General features: G+C 40.9%; 1 protein-coding gene across 2 annotated transcripts; it reads left to right on the top strand.

The window, feature by feature from the left end:
* Positions 1–1,879: 1,879 nt before the first annotated feature.
* LOC102551632 (ral guanine nucleotide dissociation stimulator-like) lies at positions 1,880–24,002 on the top strand. Of its 2 annotated transcripts, XM_008771166.4 has the most exons (4): positions 1,880–2,090; positions 21,476–21,823; positions 21,949–22,145; positions 23,257–24,002. In XM_008771166.4, exons 2-4 carry the CDS (start codon positions 21,647–21,649, stop codon positions 23,642–23,644), a joined length of 762 nt encoding a protein of 253 aa, XP_008769388.1. In that variant the 5' UTR covers positions 1,880–2,090; positions 21,476–21,646; the 3' UTR covers positions 23,645–24,002. The 2 variants fall into 2 exon arrangements, with proteins under 2 accessions (XP_008769388.1, XP_038950988.1); XM_039095060.2 differs by lacking the exon at positions 1,880–2,090 and having other exon boundaries at positions 21,459–21,823.
* Positions 24,003–24,937: the final 935 nt, after the last annotated feature.

Below are 24,937 nucleotides of genomic sequence, written 5' to 3'. Positions count from 1 at the left end.
CATGGGAACCTCTCCCCTCACTGGGTTGCAAGCTCTAGCCTTAGTAGAAGAAGAGGTGCCCTGGATTAATGTAAATAGAGAAGCCATGGCTGCTATGTATATTTCGGAGTCATGACCTATTCTGAAAAGGAAGGAAGGAGGAACTGCTAGAAATGATGCAGATAGTGCTAGTGGAGAGAGAAAGAGACTGAGAGAAGTCAGAGAGGGTAGGATGGATACATGGAGAGAAGCAGGGAGGGAGAGTGGGAAGAAGTTAGGGAGGAACAGAACGAGGGAGGGAGAAAGGGAGTGACAGAGAGAGAGAGAGAGAGAGAGAGGGAAAGAGAGAGAGAGACAGACACAGACAGTAATACAGAGAGACAGAGTAATATGTAGAGGGACACAAAGAGAGAAACACAACAGGCAGATTGACACAGAAACAGAGAGGGAGAATAGAATAAACATTCAACAACAAAAAGTAAAGGATAGTGTCTATGAATGTTATTTTAAGGGTCTTTAAGATGTTTCCCTCCCCTCCTTAGGGTTAGTCAGTTTCAAAACATATGGCATTGGTGACTGGGGTTTTGCTTTCTCTTAACATGTCCTGATCCAAAAGAATTCATATACAGAAAACATATACAGAAAACCAACAGCTCACATCACAGTAAATGGAGAGGAACTTGCAGCAACCCAAATGTAATCAGGATTGAGAAAAGGCTGCCCACTCTCTCCCTGCCTATTCAATATAACTATTGAAATCCTAGCCAAACAAATAGACATCAAAGGAGGTTATAGGGATTCAAATTGTAAAGGAAGAAGTCAAAATAGCACTGTTTGTCTATGGTACTTATGTGACTCCAAAAATTCAACCGGATTATTCGGACCACTGACAAAACACTCCTGCAAAGGACTTGGATATAAAATTAACTCAAATCAGTAGTCTTAATCTACTCAAGGATAAACAGAATGAGAAATAAGTGAAAGGTGTGTATGACCAGAACTACAAGTCTTTGAAGAAAGAAATCAAAGATTATCACAGAGATGGTTCATTTTGGAGAAAAACTACTCTTAAGAGTAGAAAAGGTATAGAGGAAGAGATGGGATACAAGGGAGTGAGGGAGATGAGGGAGTAGAGAAGTGATGGATGCCACATACCACAGGGTTGGGACAGAGAAAGGGTGGTAATAGTTGCTCAAGTTTCATTCCGTTGCTGTGATAAGGACCAGGACTAAATGCTACTAAGGAAAGAGAAAGTTTTCTTGCAGGTGACAGATCACAGTTCAACACTGGAGAGAATCAGATCAAGGACTCCAGCAGGAATTGGAAGAAGAAGCAATGGAGGCTGAATCCCCTCTGAAAGAGTGCTAGGGGGCCAGCTTCCATCTGGTAAGCCCTTGGATGTTCCTAGGTCAGCTCTTCTCAAGGGGCTGTAAACCTCTGGGCTTAACCCCTAAATTAATCATGGTCATGGAAACTAACTCTGGGAAAGAAAATTCCTATACAGGCACACTGCTATTGTGAGGCTGTTGCCTGTCACAGGTATGCATGTGATCTATTTCCACACCAAACACATGTAAAAGCAAGGGAACATGCCCGGGGTATGTTTATGTTAGACTGGGATAATTAGGGCTGAAGTTATGAGTACAATTAAAGATACAGTTCAACAGTAGTGACTCGGCTTGCAAAACCGAGGTACAGTCTATTTTGAGAAATCTCTGGGAACAGTGGAGTGGAAAACAGATGTATACCTGTGTGAATTTAAAATCTCTGGAAATGGGAGGCAACGTGGGAGCCTTTAAGAAAATTCCTGTTAGAAAGAGACAGTAATGGAACCACCCTCTTCAAAATGACCTAACAATGCAGAACCTTAATAACCAGGCAACCCATTGGTTAGAGAAAGGCCTGCAGGCTCACTTGTTAGAGACAGTGGAGAGGGGAGGATATTCTCTTGCTTCTTCACACTACTTGAGGACTCAAGGAAGACAACAGGAAATGCCACAAAAGTATTTGCAGGCACAGGGTTCACTCTTGCCTTCAACACCTCTGGCCACTTTTCTGAAAGGGGGAAAAAATTGACCAAAGCCAGCCAAGCAAAAGACCACACAGACCAGGTAACCACTCTGTTTTCTCTTGCTGTTATGCATAGAAATAATTCAGGGAATCATGGAATGAGGAGAACCAATCAGATGTTTGCACATTTGTGCCAGCTTGAACCATCCACTTTGAAGTTTTTTCAGGTTGATAATGCTTCTGCTCAAAAGAACTAGATAGAGCCCTGGAGAGAGGCATGGAATTGAGAATTCATCTCTAAAGACCCAGATGGAGCCCAAGAGATTGGTATGATTCAGGGTACAGACTGTGGTTGAGCAGATGAACACGTGGGTGCCTTCTCTGCAGGAAAGGGAACCCTTGGTTGTCCTTGCTTTTCTGTCTACATATACAAGTTTTGCAACACCCCTACAGTTATTGGACCTGCTGTTTGTGAGGTGAGTGCCCATCTCCAATCCCATAGTTCTCAGAGCATCCTGATGTTTTCAGGAATTTCCCTCCCTTCCCCTGTCTCTGTATCTCTGTCTCTGTCTCTGTCTCTCTCTGTCTGTCTCTCTGTCTCTGTCTCTGTCTCTGCCTATCTCTGTCTCTCTCTGTCTCTGCATTTTTCTTTCTCTTTTATCTGTCTTTCTCTCTGTCTCAACACTGTCTCTCTTTGTTTCTCTCTCACACTTTCTCGTTCTTTTTCTCTCCATTTCTGTCTCTGTCTCTCTAGGAGGGAAGGAGATTGGAAGGGTAGGAGGGAGGTAGGGAGGGAGAGACAGGGTCAGAGACAAAGAGAGACAGAGTAAGAAGAACAGAGACACAAGACACACAAAGGCACACGGAAACTGGCAGATTCACAGAGAAATGGAGAACGAGAACAGAAAAAGCATTCAAGAACACAAAAGTAAGGGGTTGTTTCTGTGATTGTCGTTTTAAGGATCTTTAAGGAAGTTCCCTCCCCTCTTTTGGGATGGTCAGTTTGCAATAATTCTGTATGGGTGACGGGCTTATAGTTATGGCATAAACATGTGCTGATCAGCCAGAATTCAAGGCCCATATCTCAACATAGTAAAAGCAATATATAGACAACCAGCAGCCCACATCACACTAAGTTGAGAGAAACTTGAAATAACCCCACTGAAATCAGGTCTTGAAGACCTAGCCAGAGCAATTAGACAACAAAAGGAAGTCAGAGGGATATAAACTGGAAAGGAAGAAGTCAAAATACGATTATTTGTAGAACATGATATTATACTCAAGTGACCCCCAAAATTACAAAACAGTACTATTATAGCTGACAAACAACTTCAGCAAAGTAGTTGGATATAAAATTAAAGCAAACAAATCAGTAGACCTTATGTGCTCAAGGATAAACAGGATGAGAAAAAAATTAGGAAATGACACCCTTCACAATAGCCGCAAATATCTGTAAAATACCTTGGTGTGACTCTAATCAAACAAGTGAAAGATCTTTATAACAAAAATACAAGTCACTGAAGAAAGAAATCACAGTAGATTCCAGAAGATGGAAAGATCTCCTAGGCTCATGAATTGGCAGGTTTAATAGAGAAAAGGCTATCTTGCCCAAAGCCATCTACAGATTCAATGAAATACCCATTAAAATTCTTAATCAATTCTTCATTGAATTAAAAAGAGCAATTTGCAAATTCATTTGGAAAAGGAAAAAAGAACTTAGGATTTCAACAAGTATTCTAAACAATAAAAGAATCTGGGAAAATCACCCTTCCTGACCTAAATCTGTATTACAAAAAAATATTTTTTTGACAAAAACTTCATAATATTGGTACAGAGACAGGCAGATGGATCAATAGAATAGAACTGAAGACTAAGAAGTGAACCCATACACCTATGGTCACTTGATCTTTCACAAAGGACCTAAAGCTATCCAATGGAAGAAAGACAGGATTTTCAACATACGGTGCTGGTTCAACTGGAAGTCAGCATGGCTATGAATGCAAAACCCATTCTTACCTCCTTGTACGGAGCTCTAGTCAAGTGGATCAAAGACCTCCACACAAAATGAGACACACTGAAACTAATAGAAGGAAGGTGAGGAAGAGCCTGGAACACATAAACACAGGGGGAAATCTCCTGAACAGAACAACAATGGCTCATGCTTTAAGATCAAGAATCAACAAATGGGACCTTATAAAATTGCCATCCCTCAGTACAGGAAACAACATGATCAATAGGATTGAATGTCAAACAAAATATTGGGAAAAGGTCTTCACCTACCCTATATTTGATAGATGGCTAATATCTAAAATATACAGAGATCTCAAGAAATTAGACCCCAGGAAATAAAAAAGAATCCTATGAAAAATGGGATACAAAGATAAATAAAGAATCCTCAATAGAGGAATCCTGAATGGCTGAGAAGCACCTAAGAAATGTGGACTGAACCAAGGGACAAAAGGTGGTGACCCCTCCAGATGAATTAGGGAAAATCTGAAGGAAGCTAAGGTAGTATTCAACCCTGTAGGAGGGCCAGCAATCTCGATTAACCTGGACTCCTGAGATCTCTTAGTCATTGGATCACCAACTAGGCAGCATATACCAGGGGAAATAAGGCCTCCAACCTATGTATAACGGAGGACTCCTGGGTCTGAGTTAATTCATAGAAGATTCACCTAACCCTCAGGAGACTGAAGGCCCAAGACTTTTAGAAGTCCTGTGGGGTGGGTAGGTTGGGGAAACCCTTGTGGAGATGGGTTGGGGGCAGAACAGTCATGTAGGGAAGAGGTATGGGATGTGGAACCCTCCAGGTTTAGACCAGAGCAGAATAAAACATACAGCATAAAAATGAATAAGTAAAAATTTAAAAAGAAAGAATTGTCTAACATCCTTAGTTATCAGGGAATGGCAAATAGAAACAACCTGAGATACCAGCTCCCACCTCACAGTCAAAACAGCTAAGATCAAAAAGTCATGTGACATTAGATGCTGATGAGAGGGTGGAGAAATAGCAAAACTCCTCCACTTTTGGTTAAATTGAAAGCCAATATAAGTATTCTGGAAATTGGTGGTTTCTCAAAAAATTGGACATAGTACTAACTGAGGCCCCAGCTATACCATTCCCAAGCATACATCCAAAAGATTCTCTGACATATAACAAGGACACATGCTGCACTATGTTCATATCAGCCTTATGTATAGTAACCAGAAGCTGGAAAGAACCAGATGTCCTTCAACATAGGAAGGAAACAGAAAATGTGATGCATTTACACACTGGAGTACTACACACCTATTAAAAACAATTACATGAAATTAGGCAAATGGATGGAACTTGAGAATACCAACCTGAGAGAGGTAACCCACTCACAAAGGAACACACATCGTCTACACTAGCTGCAAAGTGGATAATAGGCCAACAGCTTGGAATACCTAAGAAAAGATTCACAGATCATATGAAGCTCAAGAAGAAGGAAGACCAAAATGTGAATGCTTCATTCCTCCTTAAAGGGGAGAACAAAATACTCAGGACAGGAAATTCAGAAACAAAGAGTGGAGATGGACTGTGGAGAAGGTCTTTCAGAGACTGCCTCACCTGGGGACATATTCAAAATGCAGGCTACAAACTCAGGCACTATTGCTGATTCCAAGAAGTGCTAGCTGAAAGGAGCCAGGTATGGCTGACTCCTAAGAGGCTCTGCTGGATCCCTACTGACACACATGAGGATAGCTGCAGCTAACCATTGGACTGAACAAGGGGCACACAATGGATGAGTAAGAGAAAAGACTGAAGGAGCAGAAAGATTTGTAACCCCATAAGAAGAACAACAGTATCAAACAAACACATCCCACCAGACTTCCCAGGGACCAAACCACCAACCAATCAGTACACCTGGAGGGACCCATGACTCCAACCAAACACGTAGCAGAGGATGGCATTGGCTAGCATCATAAAGAGTAAAAGCCCTTGGCCCTGTGAAGACTCTGTTCCCCAATGTAGGATAATGCCAGGGTGTTGAGGGTGGAATGGGTAGGTAGGAGTTGGCGCATCCTCAGAGGAGGGGGATTGGGAAGGGGATATGGGTAAGGGGTAAAGCAGATAACATTTGAAATTTAAATACAAAAAATTTCCACGAAAAAGACAATTTAAAAAAAAGTAGCAAAAAAGCAAGTGTGGATCAGGAATTGAAGTAGTTCAGGCTCAAAAGCAGCAGGAAGAAGGGGATGTTGAGCAGCTACTGACAGAGAAAAGCTGTACCAGTCATTGGTGTTAAACTACCAAGTGTTATGTAGGAAAAGACAATGAAGAAGAAGTCAGCCATTTTGGATGCCACAGTTTTGTTGACTCTATACTGCTCTACAGAACTCTCTGACTTACAATCAATGATTGAATTCCTAATCTCACTGGATCAGTGGTAAAAATTATTCTTCCTCGGTTTTTCTATCATAGTTATATTATGAATTCTAGTGTGGTGGTGCATCTACTTGATTCATATACTATGGCAGTGGTGGGAGTTGTGTGCCTAACTTTGGTGACATGATCAGCTTCCTAGACGCTTGGAACATAATCCTCATGTCACATAATCCTTCTCTATACAGGCTTTTCATGTCTTGATAATTTCCAAATTATCAAGTGGAATTGGCATCTTCACAGACGAATCCTCTGAACTTAGATGTCCTTGTTCCCATTACCAACAGATTCAAAAACTCGCCTGCTCGTTGGAACAGAACCATCAGGAGTCCTAGAGTTTATCTATTGTGTTTTATTTTGTCTCACCAAAGGATACAGCTCAAGACCATGATGTGAAACTAGGTTCCCTTGAAGGGAGATTTAGGTCCCAGGGTTATTTGTGTACCAAGTCATTTTAAGGATTTCTAACTTTTCCTTTAACCCATAAAGAATGTTATATTCTAGCATAACACACATATACAACACACACACACACACACACACACACACACACATTGCCCCAAAGAGGAAAAAACACATGAACACACACACACAGATGCAAATGTATGTGAGCATGTGTGCATGTAAGCACTCCCTTGTACTTTCATGGATGAACATGCACAAATAAACCTAACACATAACAAAGCTATCATGCAATGCCCTCATCACAAGTACCTTGAGGCATAACCATGCACATGCATATGAACATGCAGGAGATTGGGAACAACTTTTGGGAATTGAAACAAAAGAAACTAAGTAAACATCAGAGGGAAGAGTAAAGGAGCAATGAACTCAACTCTATGTCATTCAACAAGGGAGACAACATAGTAATTAACTATAATACCGCCCACCACTGTGGAGTAGCAGGGAAGTCTGATCTCATGCACATGATTTTTGCCCCTCACATCACTGGCTTCCTAAAGTGTGACCCAGACACTCTGCTTGAATTAGGGAGATGACCAAGGGATAAACAGTGAATGACTTTGGAACAAATATTGCTGAGAAGAGCAGAAAAAAAAAGAGTATAGAGTTAGACATGTGATAACAGGGAGGTAGAATGATTAGGAACTAGAGAAGTGATGGCTGCCACATAACACCCGATGGGGACAGAGAAAATGTGGTGTGTTCTGTTCAGGTTTCATTCAGTTGCTTTGACAAGCAGGAGGATTAAATGCTACTAAGGAAAGAGAAAGTTTTCTTGCAGATGACAGGTCACAGTCCACCATTGGAGAGAATCAGATCAAGGACTCAAGCAGGAATTGAAAGAAGAAGCAATGGAGGATGAATCCCCTCTGAAAGAGTGCTAGGGGGCCAGCTTCCATCTTGTAAGCCATTGGATGTTCCTAGATCAGCTGTTCACAAAGGGCTGTAAAGCTACGGGCTTAAGTCATAAAATGATCATGGTGGTAGAAACCAACTCTGTGAAAGACAATTCCTAGGCAGGCACACTGACATTGTGGGGCTGCAGCTGTCACAGGCGTGCATGTGATCTCATTCTACACAGAACACATACAAGGTCATGTAAATACAAGGAAACCAGCCTAGGGTATGTCTATGGTAAATTGGGATAATTAGGGCTGAATTTATGAGTATAGTTACTGATGCAGCTTAAAAGTAGAGACTCAGACACCACCCAGACCTGAAGGGAATCGGACAACATTCTCTGCACCCAAATCCTGTAGGAGGGAGAGCTAAACCTTCAGAGGGGCAGACATACCTGGTAAGCCAGAAGAGACTACACATTGCCCACATTTCTAACTCCAGAGGAAAACACCTAATGCCATCTGGGACCCCTGTGCATGGGGGCTCCAGGAAAAGGCAGCGAAGGCCCTCCTGTTTGCCAACCTCACCGAGAGCTCAAAAGCAGCCCCCCACGAGCAACTGGAGCTGCAGCACCACAGGTAAGACCAACTTTTCTGGTCCAAGCAACCTGCCTGGTGGACTCAGGACACAGGCCACAGAAACAGCTGAAGACCAGTAGACAGGAAATACTACATGCCCGAAAGCAGAACACTCTGTTCCCATTACTGGCTGAAAGAAAACAGGAAAACAGTTCTACAGCACTCCTGAAACAGGCCTATGGGATGGTCTAACCACTGTCAGAAATACCAGAACAAGGTAACACCAGAGACAACCTGATGGCTAGAGGCAAGGGCAGGAACCCAAGCAACAGAAACCAAGACTACATGGCATCATTGGAGCCCAATTCTCCCACCAAAGCAAACACTGAATGTCCAAACACACCACAAAAGCAAGATCAAGATTTAAAATCACATTTGTCCGTGTTGCTAGAGGACTTCAAGAAAGACATGAAGAACTCCCTCACAGAATCGCAAGAAAACATAAACAAACAAGTAGAAGCCTATAGAGAGGAATCACAAAAATCCCTGAGAGAATTCCAGGAAAACACAATCAAACAGGTGAAGGAATTAAAAATGGAAATAGAAGCAATAAAGAAAGCACAACTGGAAACAACCCTGGATATAGAAAACCAAAGGAAGAGAGAAGGAGACGTAGATACAAGTATCACCAACAGAATACAAGAGAAAGAAGAGAGAATCTCAGGAGCAGAAGATTCTAGAGAAATCATCGACACAATGATCACAGAAAATGTAAACCAGAAAAAGCTACTGGTCCAAAACATACAGGAGATCCAGGACTCAATGAGAAGATCACACCTAAGGATAATAGGTATAGAAGAGAATGAACACTCCCAGCTCAAGGGACCAGTAAATAACTTCAACAAAATCATAGAAGAAAACTTCCCTAACCTAAAGAAAGAGATGCCCATAAACATACAAGAAGCCTACAGAACTCCAAATAGATTGGACCAGAAAAGAAACTCCTCCCATCACATAATACTCAAAATATCAAATGCACAAAATAAAGAAAGAATATTAAAAGCAGTAAGGGGAAAAGGTCAAGTAACATATAAAAGTAGACCTATCAGAATCACACCAGACTTCTAACCAGAGACTATGAAAGCCAGAAGATACTGGACAGATGTCATACAGACCCTAAGAGAATACAAATGCCAGCCCAGGTTACTGTATCCTGCAAAACTCTCAATTAACATTGATGGAGAAACCAAGATATTCCATGACAAAACCAAATTTACACAATATCTTTCTACAAATCCAGCACTACAAAGGATAATAAATGGTAAAGCCCAACATAAGGAGGCAAGCTATACCCTAGAAGAAGAAAGAAACTAATCGTCTTGGCAACAAAACAAAGAGAAGAAAAGCACACAAACATAACCTCATATCCAAATATGAATATAACACGAAGCAATAATCACTATTCCTTAATATCTCTCAACATCAATGGCCTCAACTCCCCAATAAAAAGACATAGATTAACAAACTGGATACGCAACGAGGACCCTGCATTCTGCTGCCTACAGGAAACACACCTCAGAGACAAAGACAGACACTACCTCAGAGTGAAAGGCTAGAAAACAACTTGCCAAGCAAATGGTCGGAAGAAACAAGCTGGAGTAGCCATTCTAATATCAAATAAAATCAATCTTCAACTAAAATTCATCAAAAAAGATAAGGAAGGTCACTTTATATTCATCAAAGGAAAAATCCACCAAGATGAACTCTCAATCCTAAATATCTATGCCCCAAATACAAGGGCACCTACATACGTAAAAGAAACCTTACTAAAGCTCAAAACACACATTGCACCTCACACAATAATAGTAGGAGATTTCAACACCCCACTCTCATCAATGGACAGATCATGGAAACAGAAATTAAACAAAGACGTAGACAGACTAAGAGAAGTCATGAGCCAAATGGACTTAACGGATATTTATAGAACATTCTATCCTAAAGCAAAAGGATATACCTTCTTCTCAGCTCCTCATGGTACTTTCTCCAAAACTGACCATATAATTGGTCAAAAAACGGGCCTCAACAGGTACAGAAAGATAGAAATAATCCCATGCGTGCTATCAGACCACCACGGCCTAAAACTGGTCTTCAATAACAATAAGGGAAGAATGCCCACATATACGTGGAAATCGAACAATGCTCTACTCAATGATAACCTTGTCAAGGAAGAAATAAAGAAAGAAATTAAAGGCTTTTTAGAATTTAATGAAAATGAAGGTACAACATACCCAAACTTATGGGACACAATGAAAGCTGTGCTGGGGGGAAAACTCATAGCGCTGAGTGCCTGCAGAAAGAAACAGGAAAGAGCATTTGTCAGCAGCTTGACAGCACACCTAAAAGCTCTAGAACAAAAACAAGCAAATACACCCAGGAGGAGTAGAAGGCAGGAAATAATCAAACTCAGAGCTGAAATCAACCAAGTAGAAACAAAAAGGACCATTGAAAGAATCAACAGAACCAAAAGTTGGTTCTTTGAGAAAATCAACAAGATAGATAAACCCTTAGCTAGACTAACGAGAGGACACAGAGAGTGTGTCCAAATTAACAAAATTCAACAAGATAGATAAACCCTTAGAGACTAATGAGAGGACACAGAGTGTGTCCAAATTAACAAAATCAGAAATGAAAAGGGAGACATAACTACAGAATCAGAGGAAATTCAAAAAATCATCAGATCCTACTACAAAAGCCTATATTCAACAAAACTTGAAAATCTGCAGGAAATGGACAATTTCCTAGACAGAACCAGGTCCCGAAGTTAAATCAGGAACAGATAAACCATTTAAACAACCCCATAACTCCTAATGAAATAGAAGCAGTCATTAAAGGTCTCCCAACCAAAAAGAGCCCAGGTTCAGACGGGTTCAGTGCAGAATTTTATAAGACCTTCATAGAAGACCTCATACCAATGCTATCCAAAGTATTCCACAAAATTGAAACAGATGGAGCGCTACCAAATTCCTTCTTTGAAGCCACAATTACTCTTATTCCTAAACCACACAAAGACCCAACAAAGAAGGAGAACTTCAGACCAATTTCCCTTATGAATATCAATGCAAAAATACTCAATAAAATTCTGGCAAACTGAATCCAAGAGCACATCAAAACAGTCATCCACCATGATCAAGTAGGCTTCATCCCAGACATTCAGGGATGGTTTAATATATGGAAAACCATCAACATGATCCATTATATAAACAAACTGAAAGAACAAAACCACATGATCAATTCATTAGATGCTGAGAAAGCATTTGACAAAATTTAACACCCCTTCATGATAAATGTCCTGGAAAGAATAGGAATTCAAGGCTCATACCTAAACATAGTAAAAGCCATATACAGCAAACTAGTAGCTAACATTAAACTAAATGGAGAGAAACTTGAATCAATCACACTAAAATCAGGGACTAGACAAGGCTGCCCACTCTCTCCCTACTTATTCAATATAGTTCTTGAAGTTCTAGCCAGAGCAATCCGGCAAAAAGAGACCAAGGGGATACAGATTGGAAAAGAAGAAGTCAAAATATCACTATTTGCAGAGGATATGATACTTTATTTAAGCAATCCCAAAAGTTCCACCAGAGAACTACTAAACGTGAAAACACTTTCAGCAAAGTAGCTGGATATTAAATTAACTCAAATAATCAGTAGCCTTCCTCTACACAAAATAGAAACAAGCCGAGAAAGAAATTAGGGAAACGACACCCTTCATAATAGTCCCAAATAATACAAAATACCTCGGTGTGACTTTAACAAAGCAAGTAAAAGATCTGTACAATAAGAACTTCAAGCCTTGGAAGAAAAAAATTGAAGAAGACCTCAGAAGATGGAAAGATCTCCCATGCTCATGGATTGGCAGGATTAATATAGTAAAAATGGCCATTCTACCAAAAGCGATCTACAGATTCAATGCAATCCCCATCAAAATGCCAATCCAATTCTTCAGAGAGTTAGACAGAACAATTTGCAAATTCATCTGGAATAACAAAAAACCCAGGATACCTAAAACTATCCTCAACCAAAAAAGGACTTCAGGAGAAATCACTATTCCTGAATTCAAGCAGTGTTACAGGGCAATAGTGATTTAAAAAAAAAACTGCATGGTATTGGTACAGAGACAGACAGATAGACCAATGGAATACAATTGAAGGCCCAGAAATGAACCCACACCCCTCTGGGCACTTGATTTTTGACAAAGGAGCCAAAAATATCCAATGGAAAAAAGATACCATTTTCAGCAAATGGTGCTGGTTCAACCTGAGGTCAACATGTAGAAGAATGCAGATCGATCCATGCTTATCACCTTGTACAAAGCTGAAGTTCAAGTGGATCAAGGACCTCCACATCAAACCAGATACACTCAAACTAATAGAAGAAAAAGTGGGGAAGCATCTCGAACACATGGGCCCTGAAGAAAATTTCCTGAACAAAACACCAATGGCTTATGCTCTAAGATTAAGAATCAACAAATGGGATCTCATAAAACTGCAAAGCTTCTGTAAGGGAAAGGACACTGTGGTTAGGATAAAATGGCAACCAACAGATTGGGAAAAGATATTTACCAATCCTACAACTAATAGAGGGCTTATATCCAAAATATACAAAGAACTCAAGAAGTTAGACCGCAGGGAGACAAATAACCCTATTAAAAATAGGGTTCAGAGCTAAACAAAGAATTCACAGATGAGGAATGCCATATGGCTGAGAAACACCTAAAGAAATGTTCAACATCTTTAGTCATAAGGGAAATGCAAATCAAAACAACCCTGAGATTTCACCTCACAAAAGTGAGAATGGCTAAGATCAAAAACTCATGTGACAGCAAATGCTGGCAAGGATGTGGAGAAAGAGGACCACTCCTCCATTGTTGGTGGGATTGCAGACTGGTACAACCATTCAGGAAATCAGTTTGGAGATTCCTCAGAAAATTGGACATTGAACTACCTGAGGACCCAGCTATACCTCTCTTGCGCATATAACCAAAAGATTCCCCAACATATAACAAAGACATGTGCTCCACTATGTTCATCGCAGCCTTATTTATAATAGCCAGAAGCTGGAAAGAACCCAGATGCCCTTCAACAGAGGAATGGATACAGAAAATATGGTACATCTACACAATGAAATATTACTCAGCTATCAAAAACAATGACCTTATGAAATTCATAGGCAAATGGAGGGAACTGGAAAATACCACCCTGTGTGAGGTAACCGTCACAGAAAAACACACATGGTATGCACTCATTGAAAAGTGACTATTAGCCCAAATGCTTAAATTACTACCCTAGATGCACAGAACACATGAAACTCAAGATGGATGATCAAAATTTGAATGCTTCACTCCTTCTTTAAAATGGGAACAAGAATACCCTTGGCAGGGAATAGGGAGGCAAAGATTAAAACAGAAGCAGAAGGAACACCCATTCAGAGCCTGCCCCACATGTGGCCCATACATATACAGCCTCCCAATTAGACAAGATGGATGAAGCAAAGAAGTCCAGGCTGACAGGAGCCGGATGTAGATCTCTCCTGAGAGACACAGCCAGAATATAGCAAAAACATAGCCGAATGCCAGCAGCAAACCACTGAACTGAGAACAGGATCCCCGTTGAAGGAATCAGAGAAAGGACTGGAAGAGCTTGAAGGGGCTCGAGACCCCATATGAACAACAATGCCAACCACCCAGAGCTTCCAGGGACTAAGCCACTACCCAAAGACTATACATGGACTGACCCTATGCTCCAACCTCATAGGTAGCAATGAATAGCCTAGTAAGAGCACCAGTGGAAGGGGAAGCCCTTGGTCCTGCTAAGACTGAACCCCCAGTGAACGTGATTGTTGGGGGGAGGGCGGCAATGGGGGGAGGATGGGGAAGGGAACACCCATATAGAAGGGGAGACAGAGGGATTATGGGGATGTTGGCCTGGAAACCAGGAAAGGGAATAACACTCGAAATGTAAATAAGAAATACTCAAGTTAATAAAGAAAAAAAATAAATTGTTAGTATTTGGTTTACATTGTGTAAAAGCTGTCTAAAATGAGAGAAAATGTCTGCAAACTATAAATATTCTATTTGATAAATTATTTTAAGTTTATTCAAACTTTTTAAAGGAACAAAATAATTTCAAATAGATAAACATAAGCATTTAAACAATGAACTGACATGCTGAAAGTATAAAAGTTAAATGTAATAGTCTTTCTTCTCGAGAAGATAAACAAGTCACCTCTAAATCACATGTAAAAAAAAAAGCATACTAGTATTTTACTTACTAAACTATCATCATATGATCGCTATGGGTAATGGCTAGAAAGAACCTAAATTCCTTCCACTGAGGAATGGATAAATGAAATAGTTAATATTTACACACTGGAGTGTTCTACAGCTCTTAAAATCCACATGTTGTTCCATCCTGGCAAATAAATGGAAAAAGAAAACAAATAGAATATAAACTCATTTATATGTGGAAATTACTGATAAAGTAAAGAACAAGTATGCTGTAATCCACAGACCCAGACAAGCTAAGCAATAAAAGGGCCTAAGATACAGATGCATGCACCTCACTGTGAATAGGAAGCAAATGGACATCTATCTTGGTAAATTGGGGTGGGTATAGTTATGGGAGGGGTCTAAATGAAGGGTAGGGATGGGAAAGGAGGAATCAATTGGGGAGGACAATGGGAGAGACTCTTTGGAGTGTAAATTAGAATTGGGGATATCTCTGGGAAAAGCTGGTAACCTAGCCCAGTGGAAACTTCTAGGAATCTATGAGGTGTGATTCCAGATCAGATTGCTAGTGGTTCGGGATATTGACACCTTTCCTGTAACCAGAACAACTTCTAGTTGACAGATTTGCATATCAAGTGAGCCACAAAACATTTCACCTATATTTGGTACAGCCTACAAGATGTGCTGTAGTAAAGGTGGCACAGAAATTGGGAAAGTGTCTAACGAATGCCTGACACATCTGAGACCTATGCCATGAGAGTGTTACTGCCCAGGCTGGACTGCCCAGAGGCACAGATGCACACAGAGACAGGTTAGAAATTAGTGAATAGAAAATTATGTCAATGATATGATTACTAATAACATTCTGATATACTCAGAGATTGGTCCAAAACCAATTCTGATCAGAAAAGCTTCACTTAGAATATGATGAAAAGAAAAAGGACAAACAACAAGATATCGAGTAGAGCTTGGAAAACATTATAAAAAAAAGTTGGATGAAATTTCATAGGATCTGGTGTTTAAGGACACCAGAAGTTTAAAATAAAATATCCACCCAAGCTGAGCCTATAGGATTCAGAGAATGAACAGGCCACCAGAGCCTGCATGGGGATCTTTTAGGCTACATTTGACTGAACTAGTCCCTCAGTACCTTGTAACACTTCTGTAGGTTCATCTACTTGTAAAGTCTTAATACTGGGAGCTCGGGCTGTCTCTGACTCTGTGGCCTGTGCATGGGAGCCTCTCACCTTACTGGGTTTCATGCAATAGCCTGAATAGAAGGGGAGGTGCCCAATCTTAAACTAATGAGCCAAGTCTGGTAAATATACATGAGAGGCCTGCCCTATTCTGCAGATGAATGAAGGAGGAACTGCTAGACATGATATGGATAGTGCTGGTGGAAAGAAAAAGACAGTCAGAAAAGAGAGAGAGGGAGGGAAGGAGGAAAGAAGAGAGACTAGAAGGGAAGGAGGGAGGGAGCAATGAAGGGAGGGAAGGAAGGAGGGAGACAGGGAGGGAAGGAAGGAGAGAGTGAGGGAGGGAGGTAAGGAGGGAGGGAGAGACAGGGTCAGAGACACAGAGAGACAGAGTAAGAAGAACAGAGACACAAACACACACCAAAACACACAACAACTGGCAGATTCACAGAGAAATAGAGAAGAGGAACGGAAGAAGCACTCAAGAACACAAAAGTAAGTGGTTGTTTCTATGAAAATTATTTTAAGGATCGTTAAGAAAGTTCCCTCTCCTCTTTTGGGATGGTCAGTTTCCAAAAAGTCTATAAGGGTGATTGGCTTATAGTTGTGGCATAAACGTGTGCTGATCAGCCAGAATTCAAGGCCCATACCTCAACATAGTAAAAGCAATATATAGCCAACCAGTAGCCCACATCACACTAAGTTGAGAGAAACTTGAAATAACCCCAATGAAATCAGGAAGTAGACAAGGCTGCCCACTCTCTCCCTACCTACTAAATATAATTCTTAAAGACCTAGCCAGAGAAATTACAAAACTGAAGGAGGTCAAAGGGATACAAACTGGAAAGGAAGAAGTCAAATACCATTATTTGCAGACCATATGATAGTATACATAAGTGGCCCCCAAAATTCCAACAGAGTACTCCTACAACTGATAAATAACTTATCCAAAGTAGTTAGATATAAAATTAATGAAAACAAATCGGTAGACCTTATCTACTCAAGGATAAACAGGATGAGAAAAAAATTAGGGAAATGACACCCTTCCCAATATACGAAAATATCTATAAAATAACTTGGTGTGACTCTAATCAAACAAGTGAAAGATCTTTAGGACAAGAACTTCAAGTCTTTGAAGAAATAAATCAAAGAAGATTCCAGAAGATGGAAAGATCTCCCAGGCTCATGGATAGGCAGGATTAATGTAGAAAGGCCATCTTGCCCAATGCCATCTACAGATTCAATGGAATCCCCATTAAAATTCCAAATCGATTCTTCATTGAATTAGAAAGCAATTTGCATATTCATTTGGAAAAGGAAATAAAGAATGTGGGATTTCAACAAGTATTTTAAACAATAAAAGAATTATGGGAAATTCACACTTCCTGACCTAAAACTGTATTACAAAAAAAAAAATTCTTGACAAAAACTTCATAATATTTGTACAGAGACAGGCAGGTGGATCAATAGAATACAATTGAGGACCCAGAAGTGAACCCATACACCTATGGTCACTTGGTCTTTCACAAAGGACCTGAAACTATCCAATGGAAGAAAGACAGCATTTTCAACATATGGTGCTGGTTCAACTGCAGGTCAGCATGGCACCCATTCTTATCTCCTTAGACAGGGCTCTAGTCAAGTGGATCAAAGATCTCTACATAAAATGAGACACACTGAAACTAATAGAAGGAAGGGGAGAAGAGCCTTGAACACATAAACACAGGGGAAAATCTCCTGGAGAGAACACCAATAGCTCATGCTTTAAGACCAAGGAACAACAAATGGGACCTTATAAAATTGCCAACCATCAGTAAGGGTAACAACATGATCAATAGGATTAAATGTCAACCAAAATATTGGGAAAAGGTCTTTACCAATCCTACATTTAATAGATGGCTAATATCTAATATATACAGAGAACTCAAGATATTAGACCCCAGGAAATAAAAAAAATCCTATGAAAAATGAGGTACAAAAATAAAGAATCCTCAATAGAGGAATCCTGAATGGCTGAGAAGCACCTAAGAAATGTGGACTGAACCAAGGGAGAGAAGGTAGTGACCCCTCCAGATGAATTAGGGAAAAGCTGAAGGAAGCTAAGGTAGTATTCAACCCTGTAAGAGGGCCAGCAATCTCGATTAACCTGGACTCCTGAGATCTCTTAGACATTGGATCACCAACTAGGCAGCATATACCAGGGGAAATGAGGCCTCCAACCTATGTATATCAGAGGACTCCTGGGTTTGAATTCATTCATAGAAGATTCACATAATCCTCAAGAGACTGAAGGCCCAAGACTTTTAGAAGTCCTGTGGGGTGGGTAGGTTGGGGACACCCTTGTAGAGATGGGTTGGGGGCAGAACAGGCATGTAGGGAAGGGTTATGGGTGTGGAACCCTCCAGGTTTAGACCAGAGCAGAATAAAACATAGAGCATAAAAATGAATAAATGAATGAATGAATGAATGAATGAATGAATTTTAAAAAAGTAAATGGCTAACATCCTTAGTTATCAGGAAATGGCAAATAAATGCAACCTGAGATGCCAGGTCCCACCTCCCAGTCAAAATAGCTAAGATCAAAAAGTCATGTGACATTAGATGCTGATGAGAGGGTGGAGAAATAGCAAAACTCCTCCACTTTGGGTTCAATTGAAAGCCAATACAAGTATTCTAGAAATTGGTGGTTTCTCAAAAAATTGGACATAGTACTAACTGAAGCCCCAGCTCTACCACTCCCAGGCATACATCCAAAAGATTTTCTGACATATGACAAGGACACATGCTGCACTACATTCATATCAGCCTTATTTATAATAACCAGAAGCTGGAAAGAACCAGATGTCCTTCAACAGAGGAATGGATACAGAAAATGTGATGCATTTACATATAGGAGTACTACACAGCTATTAAAAACAATGATTACATGAAATTATCAGGCAAATGGATGGAAATTGAGAATACCAACCTGAGAGAGGTAACCAAGTCACAGTGGAACACACATGGTCTACACTCGCTGTAAAGTGGATAATAGGACAAAAGCTTGGAACACCTAAGAAAAAATTGACAGATCATATGAAGCTCATAAAGAAGGAAGACCAAAATGTGAATGCTTCTTTCCTTCTTAAAAGGGAGAATAAAATACTCAGGGCAGGAAAGACAGAAACAAAGAGTGGAGATGGGTTGAAGAGAAGGTCTTCCAGAGACTGTCTCGCCTGGGGAAATATCCCATATGCAGCCTCCAAACTCAGGCACTATTGCTGATTCCAAGAAGTGCTAGCTGAAAGAGCCAGGTATGGCTGACTCCTAAGAGGCTCTGCTGGACCCTACTGACACACATGAGGATGGTTGCAGCTAACCATTGGACTGAACAAGGGGAACACAATGGAGGAGTAAGAGAAAAGACTGAAGGAATAGATGAGTTTTGTAACCCCGTAAGAAGAACAACAATATCAAACAAACCCATCACACCAGACCTTCCAGGGACCAAACGACCAACCAATCAGGACACCTGGAGGGACCCATGACTCCAACCACACATGTATCGGGGGATGGCATTGTCCAGCATCATAAATAGTAAAAGCCCTTGGTCCTGTGAAGACTCTGTTCCCCAATGTAGGATAATGTCAGGGTGTTGAGGGTGGAGTGGGTGGGTGGGAGTGGGAGCATCCTCAGAGAAGAGGGGGGTTGGGAAGAGGATATGGGTAAGGGGTAAAGCAGATAATATTTGAAATCTAAACACCAAAAATATCCACGAAAAAGACAATTTAAAAAACATAGCAAAAAAGCACGTGTTGATCAGGAATTGGAGTAGTTCAGGCTCAAAAGCAGAAGGAAGAAGGGGATGTTGAGAACCTACTGAGAGAGAAAAGCTTTACCAGTCATTTATGTTGAATTACCAAGTGTTATGCAGATAAAGACAATTAAGAAGAAGTCAACCATCTTGGAAGTCCACAATTTTGTTAACTCTATGGTTGCTTACAATCAATTTTTAATTCCTAATCTCATTGGGTTAGTGGTAATAATTACTCTTCCTCGACTTTTCTATCACAGTTCTATTATTAATTCTAGTGTGGTGATGCATCTACTTGATTCATATCTACACTATGGCAGCTGTGGGAGTTGTGTGGCTTCCTTTGGTGACGTGATCAGCCTCCTAGATTCTTGGAACATAATCCTCATGTCACATAATCCTTCTCTATACAGACTTTTCATGTCTTCATAATTTCCAACTTATCAAGTGGAATTGGCATCTTCACAGACGAATCCTCTGAACTTAGATGTCCCTGTTCCCATTAACAATAGATTCAACAGCTCACCTGCTTCTAGGAACAGAGCCATCAATAGTCCTAGAGTTTATCCATTGTGTTTTATTTTGTCTCTGCAGAGGATACAGATCAAGACCATGATGTGTATCTAGGTTCCTTTGACGGGAGAATTAGTTCCCAGGGTTATTTGTATACAAAATCATTTTAAGGAATTCTAACTTTTGCCTTAACCCATAGGAAAGTTACATTCTACCAAAACACACATAAACCAAACACACACATACACACACACCCCAAAAGCAAAAACACATGAACACACACCCACAGATGCAATTGTATGCTAGCATGTATGAATGTAAGTACGACCTTGTACTTTCTTGAATGAACATGCACAAATAAACCTAACACATATAACAAAGTTATCATGTAATGCCCTCCTCACATGTATCCTGAGGCATAACCATGAACATGCATATGAACATGCAAGAGATCCTGAACAACTTTTGGGAATTGAAACAAAAGAAACTAAGTAAACATCAGAGGGAAGAGTAAAGGAGCAATGAACTCAACTCTACTTCATTCGACAAGAAAGACAACTTATTAATTTACTTTAACACCGCCCACCATTGTGGAGTAGCAGGGAAGTCTGATCTCATGCACATGGTGTTTACCCCTCACATCACTGGCTTGTTAAACTGTGAGCCAGACACTCTGCGTGAATGAGGGAGATGACGAAGGGATAAAGAGTGAATGACTTTGGAACAAATATTTCAGAGAAGAGCAGATAAAGAAAACAGAGTATAGAGGAAGAGACGTGCTAACAGGGAGGAAGAAAGATTAGGAACTAGAGAAGAGATTGACTGGACATGACACATGATGGGGACAGAGGAAGTGTGGTGTGTTCTGTTCAGGTTTCATTCAATTGCTTTTACAAGACCCGGACTAAATGCTACTAAGGAAAGGGAAAGTTTTCTTGCAGATGACAGGTCACAGCCGACCATTGGAGAGAATCAGATCCAGGACTCAAGCAGGAAGTGAAAGAAGAGGCAATGGAGGATGAATTCCCTCTGAAAGAGTGCTGGGGGCCAGCTTTCATCTTGTTTAAGTGGTTGGATGTTCCTAGGGCAGAGGATCACAAAGGGCTGTAAGGCTACTGGCTTAAGCCAAAAAATGACCATGGTGGTAGAAACCGACTCTGTGAAAGACAATTCCTATGCAGGCACACTGACATTGTGGGACTGCTGGCTGTCACAGGCGTGCATATGATCTCATTCAACATAGAACACATACAAGGTCATGTAAATGCAAGGAGACCAGCCTAGTGTTTGTTTATGGTAAATTGGGATAATTAGGGCTGAATTTGTGAGTATGGTTACAGATGCAGCTCAAAAGGAGAGACTCAACTTGCAAAACTGATATCTACCTATGTTGATTTGTGTACCTAGGAAATGGGAAGTGGCATGGGAGCCTTTAAGGAATGTTCTGTTGAAGAAGGGACAGTGATGGAACCACCCTCCTCAAAATGACCTAAGAATACAGAACCTTGGTAACTAGGCAACCCACTGGTTAGAGCAAGGCCTGCAGGCTCACTTGCCAGAGACAGTTGAGAAGGAAGGATGTTCTCTTGCTGTCTTCGCACTACTCGAGGCTCAGGCCTCAAGAAAGACAACAGGGAAGGCCACGGTGGTGCCTGGAGACACAGGGTTCACTCTTGTCTTCGACGCCTGTGGCCATTTTCCCGAAAGGGAAGATCATCAACCAAGACCAGTCAAAGCCATGAACACACAGACAAGGTAACTACTCTGTTTTTCTCCATATTTAACAGAGTAATAATTCAGGAAAATTTGTAATAAGTAGGTCCATTCAGAATGTTGTAGACCAGTGACCTTTTGAAACTTTTGCCTTGATCTTTCCTCAGAGTGAGAATGATTCTGCAGCACAGGACCTGAGCAAGCCTTATAGAGACTCCAACATTAGTACAGAGGCTGTGGTTAAGCTAGGGAACAAGCTGGGGCCTTCTCTGCAGGAAGGGGACACCTTCTATGTCCCTGCCTTTTCGATCATATACCAAAGATTTGACACCCCCCTACTGGTACTGGACCAGCTGTTCCTGAGGTGAGTGCCAATTGCAAAGCTCACAGTTTTCACATCCTTCTGTTGATCCTGGGTCTTTCTGTTTCTGTCTCTGTCTCTCCCTGTCTCTCCCTGTCTCTCCCTGTCTCTCTCTCTCTCTCTCTCTCTCTCTCTCTCTCTCTCTGTCTCTCTCTCTCTCTGTTTGTTACTCTCCCTGTTTCTCTTCATGTCTCTCTCTCTTTCTCTGGGTCTGTCCCTCTCTCTCTCTCTGTCTCTATGTCTCTCAATCTCTCTATCTCTCTCTGTCTCTCTCTTTGTCTCTGTCTGTGTGTCTCTCTCTCTGTGTCACTCTCACTGTTTCTCTCCATGTCTCTCTGTCTCTGTGTTTGTCCCTCTCTCACTATCTCACTCTCTCTATGTCCCTCTATCTCTCTCTGTCTCTTTGTCTCTCTGTCTGTCTCTCTATGTCTCTGTCTCTCTGTCTGTCTCTCTCTGTCTGTCTCTGTCTCTCTGTCTCTGTCTCTTTCTCTTTCTCTCTGTCTCTGTCTCTCTCTGGCTCTCTCTCTCTGGCTCTCTCTTCTGCCTATGTCTCTGTCTCTGTCTCTCTGTCTCTCTCTCTTTGTCGTTCCCTATCTCACTCTCTCTCTCTTTGTGTGTGTGTGTGTGTGTGTGTGTGTGTGTGTGTGTGTGTGTGTGTATCCAACTATTTATTGTGAACATCATTGTCAGGACCCAGTAACATGCATTAAGAAATTTTTTCTCCCATGCTTGGTCCAAGTGATAGGGCTGTTCAATGCCAATGCTCTAAAATGGATGATGTTGTGACCTCTACCTTGAAAAAGAGCTTTATCCTTCAATGGATATTTCTGAGGCCTTAGTGAATGCACTTCTTTCATATGTAATGGAGGTTCAGTAAATATTGGAATACCCAATAGAGATGTATCAAACATGGAGATCTCTGAAGCATAATACAGGGGACCATGTGACCACAGTGTTGTTTAGGTAGAGATGCATGTGTTCAACCTTTGCACAGTTACAATGAAAGCACGGACTGTGTACAGGTGAACTCATAATTCTGAGAGCAGCCAGAACTGCCAGTTTGAGGTGAGGGGCCTGGGACTTTACAGGTGACATTCTCTCTGGTCTTCTCTAGGTGTGCTAACTTCAGCCCTTATTGTGAAGAGGATGAACAAATAAATAACGCCCTCTGTAGCTTCCTGGAAACATGGATGGACAAGAACACCGAGGACTATTGTGAGCCCTCGGAACTGTTCATACTGAAATATATAAAGGCCTATTTTGACGTGTGTATGGCACACGTAGATCTTAATGTCCAGGTCAATAGGTTCATGACTCTCATGCAGGACAATCAAGCCAAGGATTCCCATCCAAGGATGAGCAAGGCTCAGATCTGGGGAGACACACATCCTCAGATCCACAGATTGGATGGGTGTAAAACAGCAGGAAAAGAGTCACTCTGGAGCCAGAACCAACTTGTGCATCAGAGCTGGAGGGCACAAAACCTCCAGAACTTTCTATGAAGCATGAGTAGTTGCAACCAGATGTGGCAGCAGCAGCACAGACAGCACACATGATAGCAGCTATTAAACTTGTGTCTCAGTATGTCTGTAGATACAATGTCTCATTCACTAACTTCCTACTTGCTACAGTGGGCCTACCTATTCAGAGAATGGCCCTGTCACACCTTGTGTGTGCCTGCCCTGTATCTGTGCTACTGACCCTGCCCAGGGTGCTCAGCCCCTCAATTCAGTCCAGCAGCAGTTTCAGCCCCACACCCAGCCTTCTCCCTCCCCTGAGATATCACCTTTTTATTCTTTCTGATCTTTTCCATTTTGTATTTAAATATTGGTTTTAATAAATTGTTATTGTTTGTTTTCATTTTTGTCAAAGTTGTCTGTGGTACAAAAATAATTTTAAAAAGTTAAACATAAGCATTTAAAATTATTAAATGTCATGCTTAAATTATGACTGGTAAAATCTTAGTCATTTGTAAAAGATGTATCCACATGACTAATAAAGAACATGTAATAACGCTCAGCATTATCTTTCAGTAAACTTCAAACTAAGCCTGAGATGTGGGACCACTTCAGCCCCATGGTAACAATTCAGTTCATAGTGAATTGTGTATACTTTTATACACATAAGTTCCAAGTTTAGCAACGGTGTGATGTCATAGAACATATTTTGCGGCACATGTAGAATGCCTTACCTACTTCTGAAATACTTTCTCCTTTCTTCAATAATATAAGAACAGATAAATTGAAGGCTAATTCAAGCTATAACTTGCAAGTTTCAATGTTACTGTGTTAGCCAAGAAGCTAAAGAAGAGTCTAGAATTAGTCAAGAATTTCCTTAATGAATAGATCTGTGCAGACAGAAAGCTCAAATTTTAACTCCAGGAACTTGGGAAGAGAGTTTTTAATGGGTAGGAATGTGCTCTTAAATTGAAGAAAACATTTTCTACAAGTATACAATAGGTTTTGATTGTATCCACCCCTCATCACCTCCCATCTATTCATCCCTGAGGTCACAAACACTCTCTCTCCTCTCCCTCCTGGTATTTGTTTGTTTGTTTTAATAATTGATTATTATTATCACTATTTTCTTTACACCTTGCATCCATTAAGTATGGATCCTGTACGAATAGGTATGTGCCTAGTGACTTAGTGCACAAGGACAGTCAGTCTACCACTGGTCACATTCTCAAACCAAAATGATTCTCTCCCTCCCCAGAAGTCAGCAACTGCAGTCAGCATTTCAGCTAGGGAGAGGACATCAGAAACTCCTTCTCTGCAGCTAAGAATAGGCATAAA

Source organism: Rattus norvegicus, chromosome 16, assembly GCF_036323735.1.
Source record: "Rattus norvegicus strain BN/NHsdMcwi chromosome 16, GRCr8, whole genome shotgun sequence".
NCBI classification, from domain to species: Eukaryota; Metazoa; Chordata; class Mammalia; order Rodentia; family Muridae; genus Rattus; species Rattus norvegicus.
The sequence above is the reverse complement of the archived record's forward strand: the minus strand, read 5'-3'. Positions and strand labels throughout refer to the sequence as shown.

What these genes read in the sequence shown, in the direction of transcription:
- LOC102551632 (XM_008771166.4), top strand. Translation starts at nt 21,647, where the DNA reads ATGTTCTCTTGCTGTCTTCGCACTACTCGAGGCTCAGGCCTCAAGAAA. An exon ending in GCCATGAACACACAGACAAG is followed by an intron (nt 21,824 to 21,948) that starts GTAACTACTCTG and finishes ATCTTTCCTCAG; the next exon opens with AGTGAGAATGATTCTGCAGC. An exon ending in CTGGACCAGCTGTTCCTGAG is followed by an intron (nt 22,146 to 23,256) that starts GTGAGTGCCAAT and finishes GGTCTTCTCTAG; the next exon opens with GTGTGCTAACTTCAGCCCTT.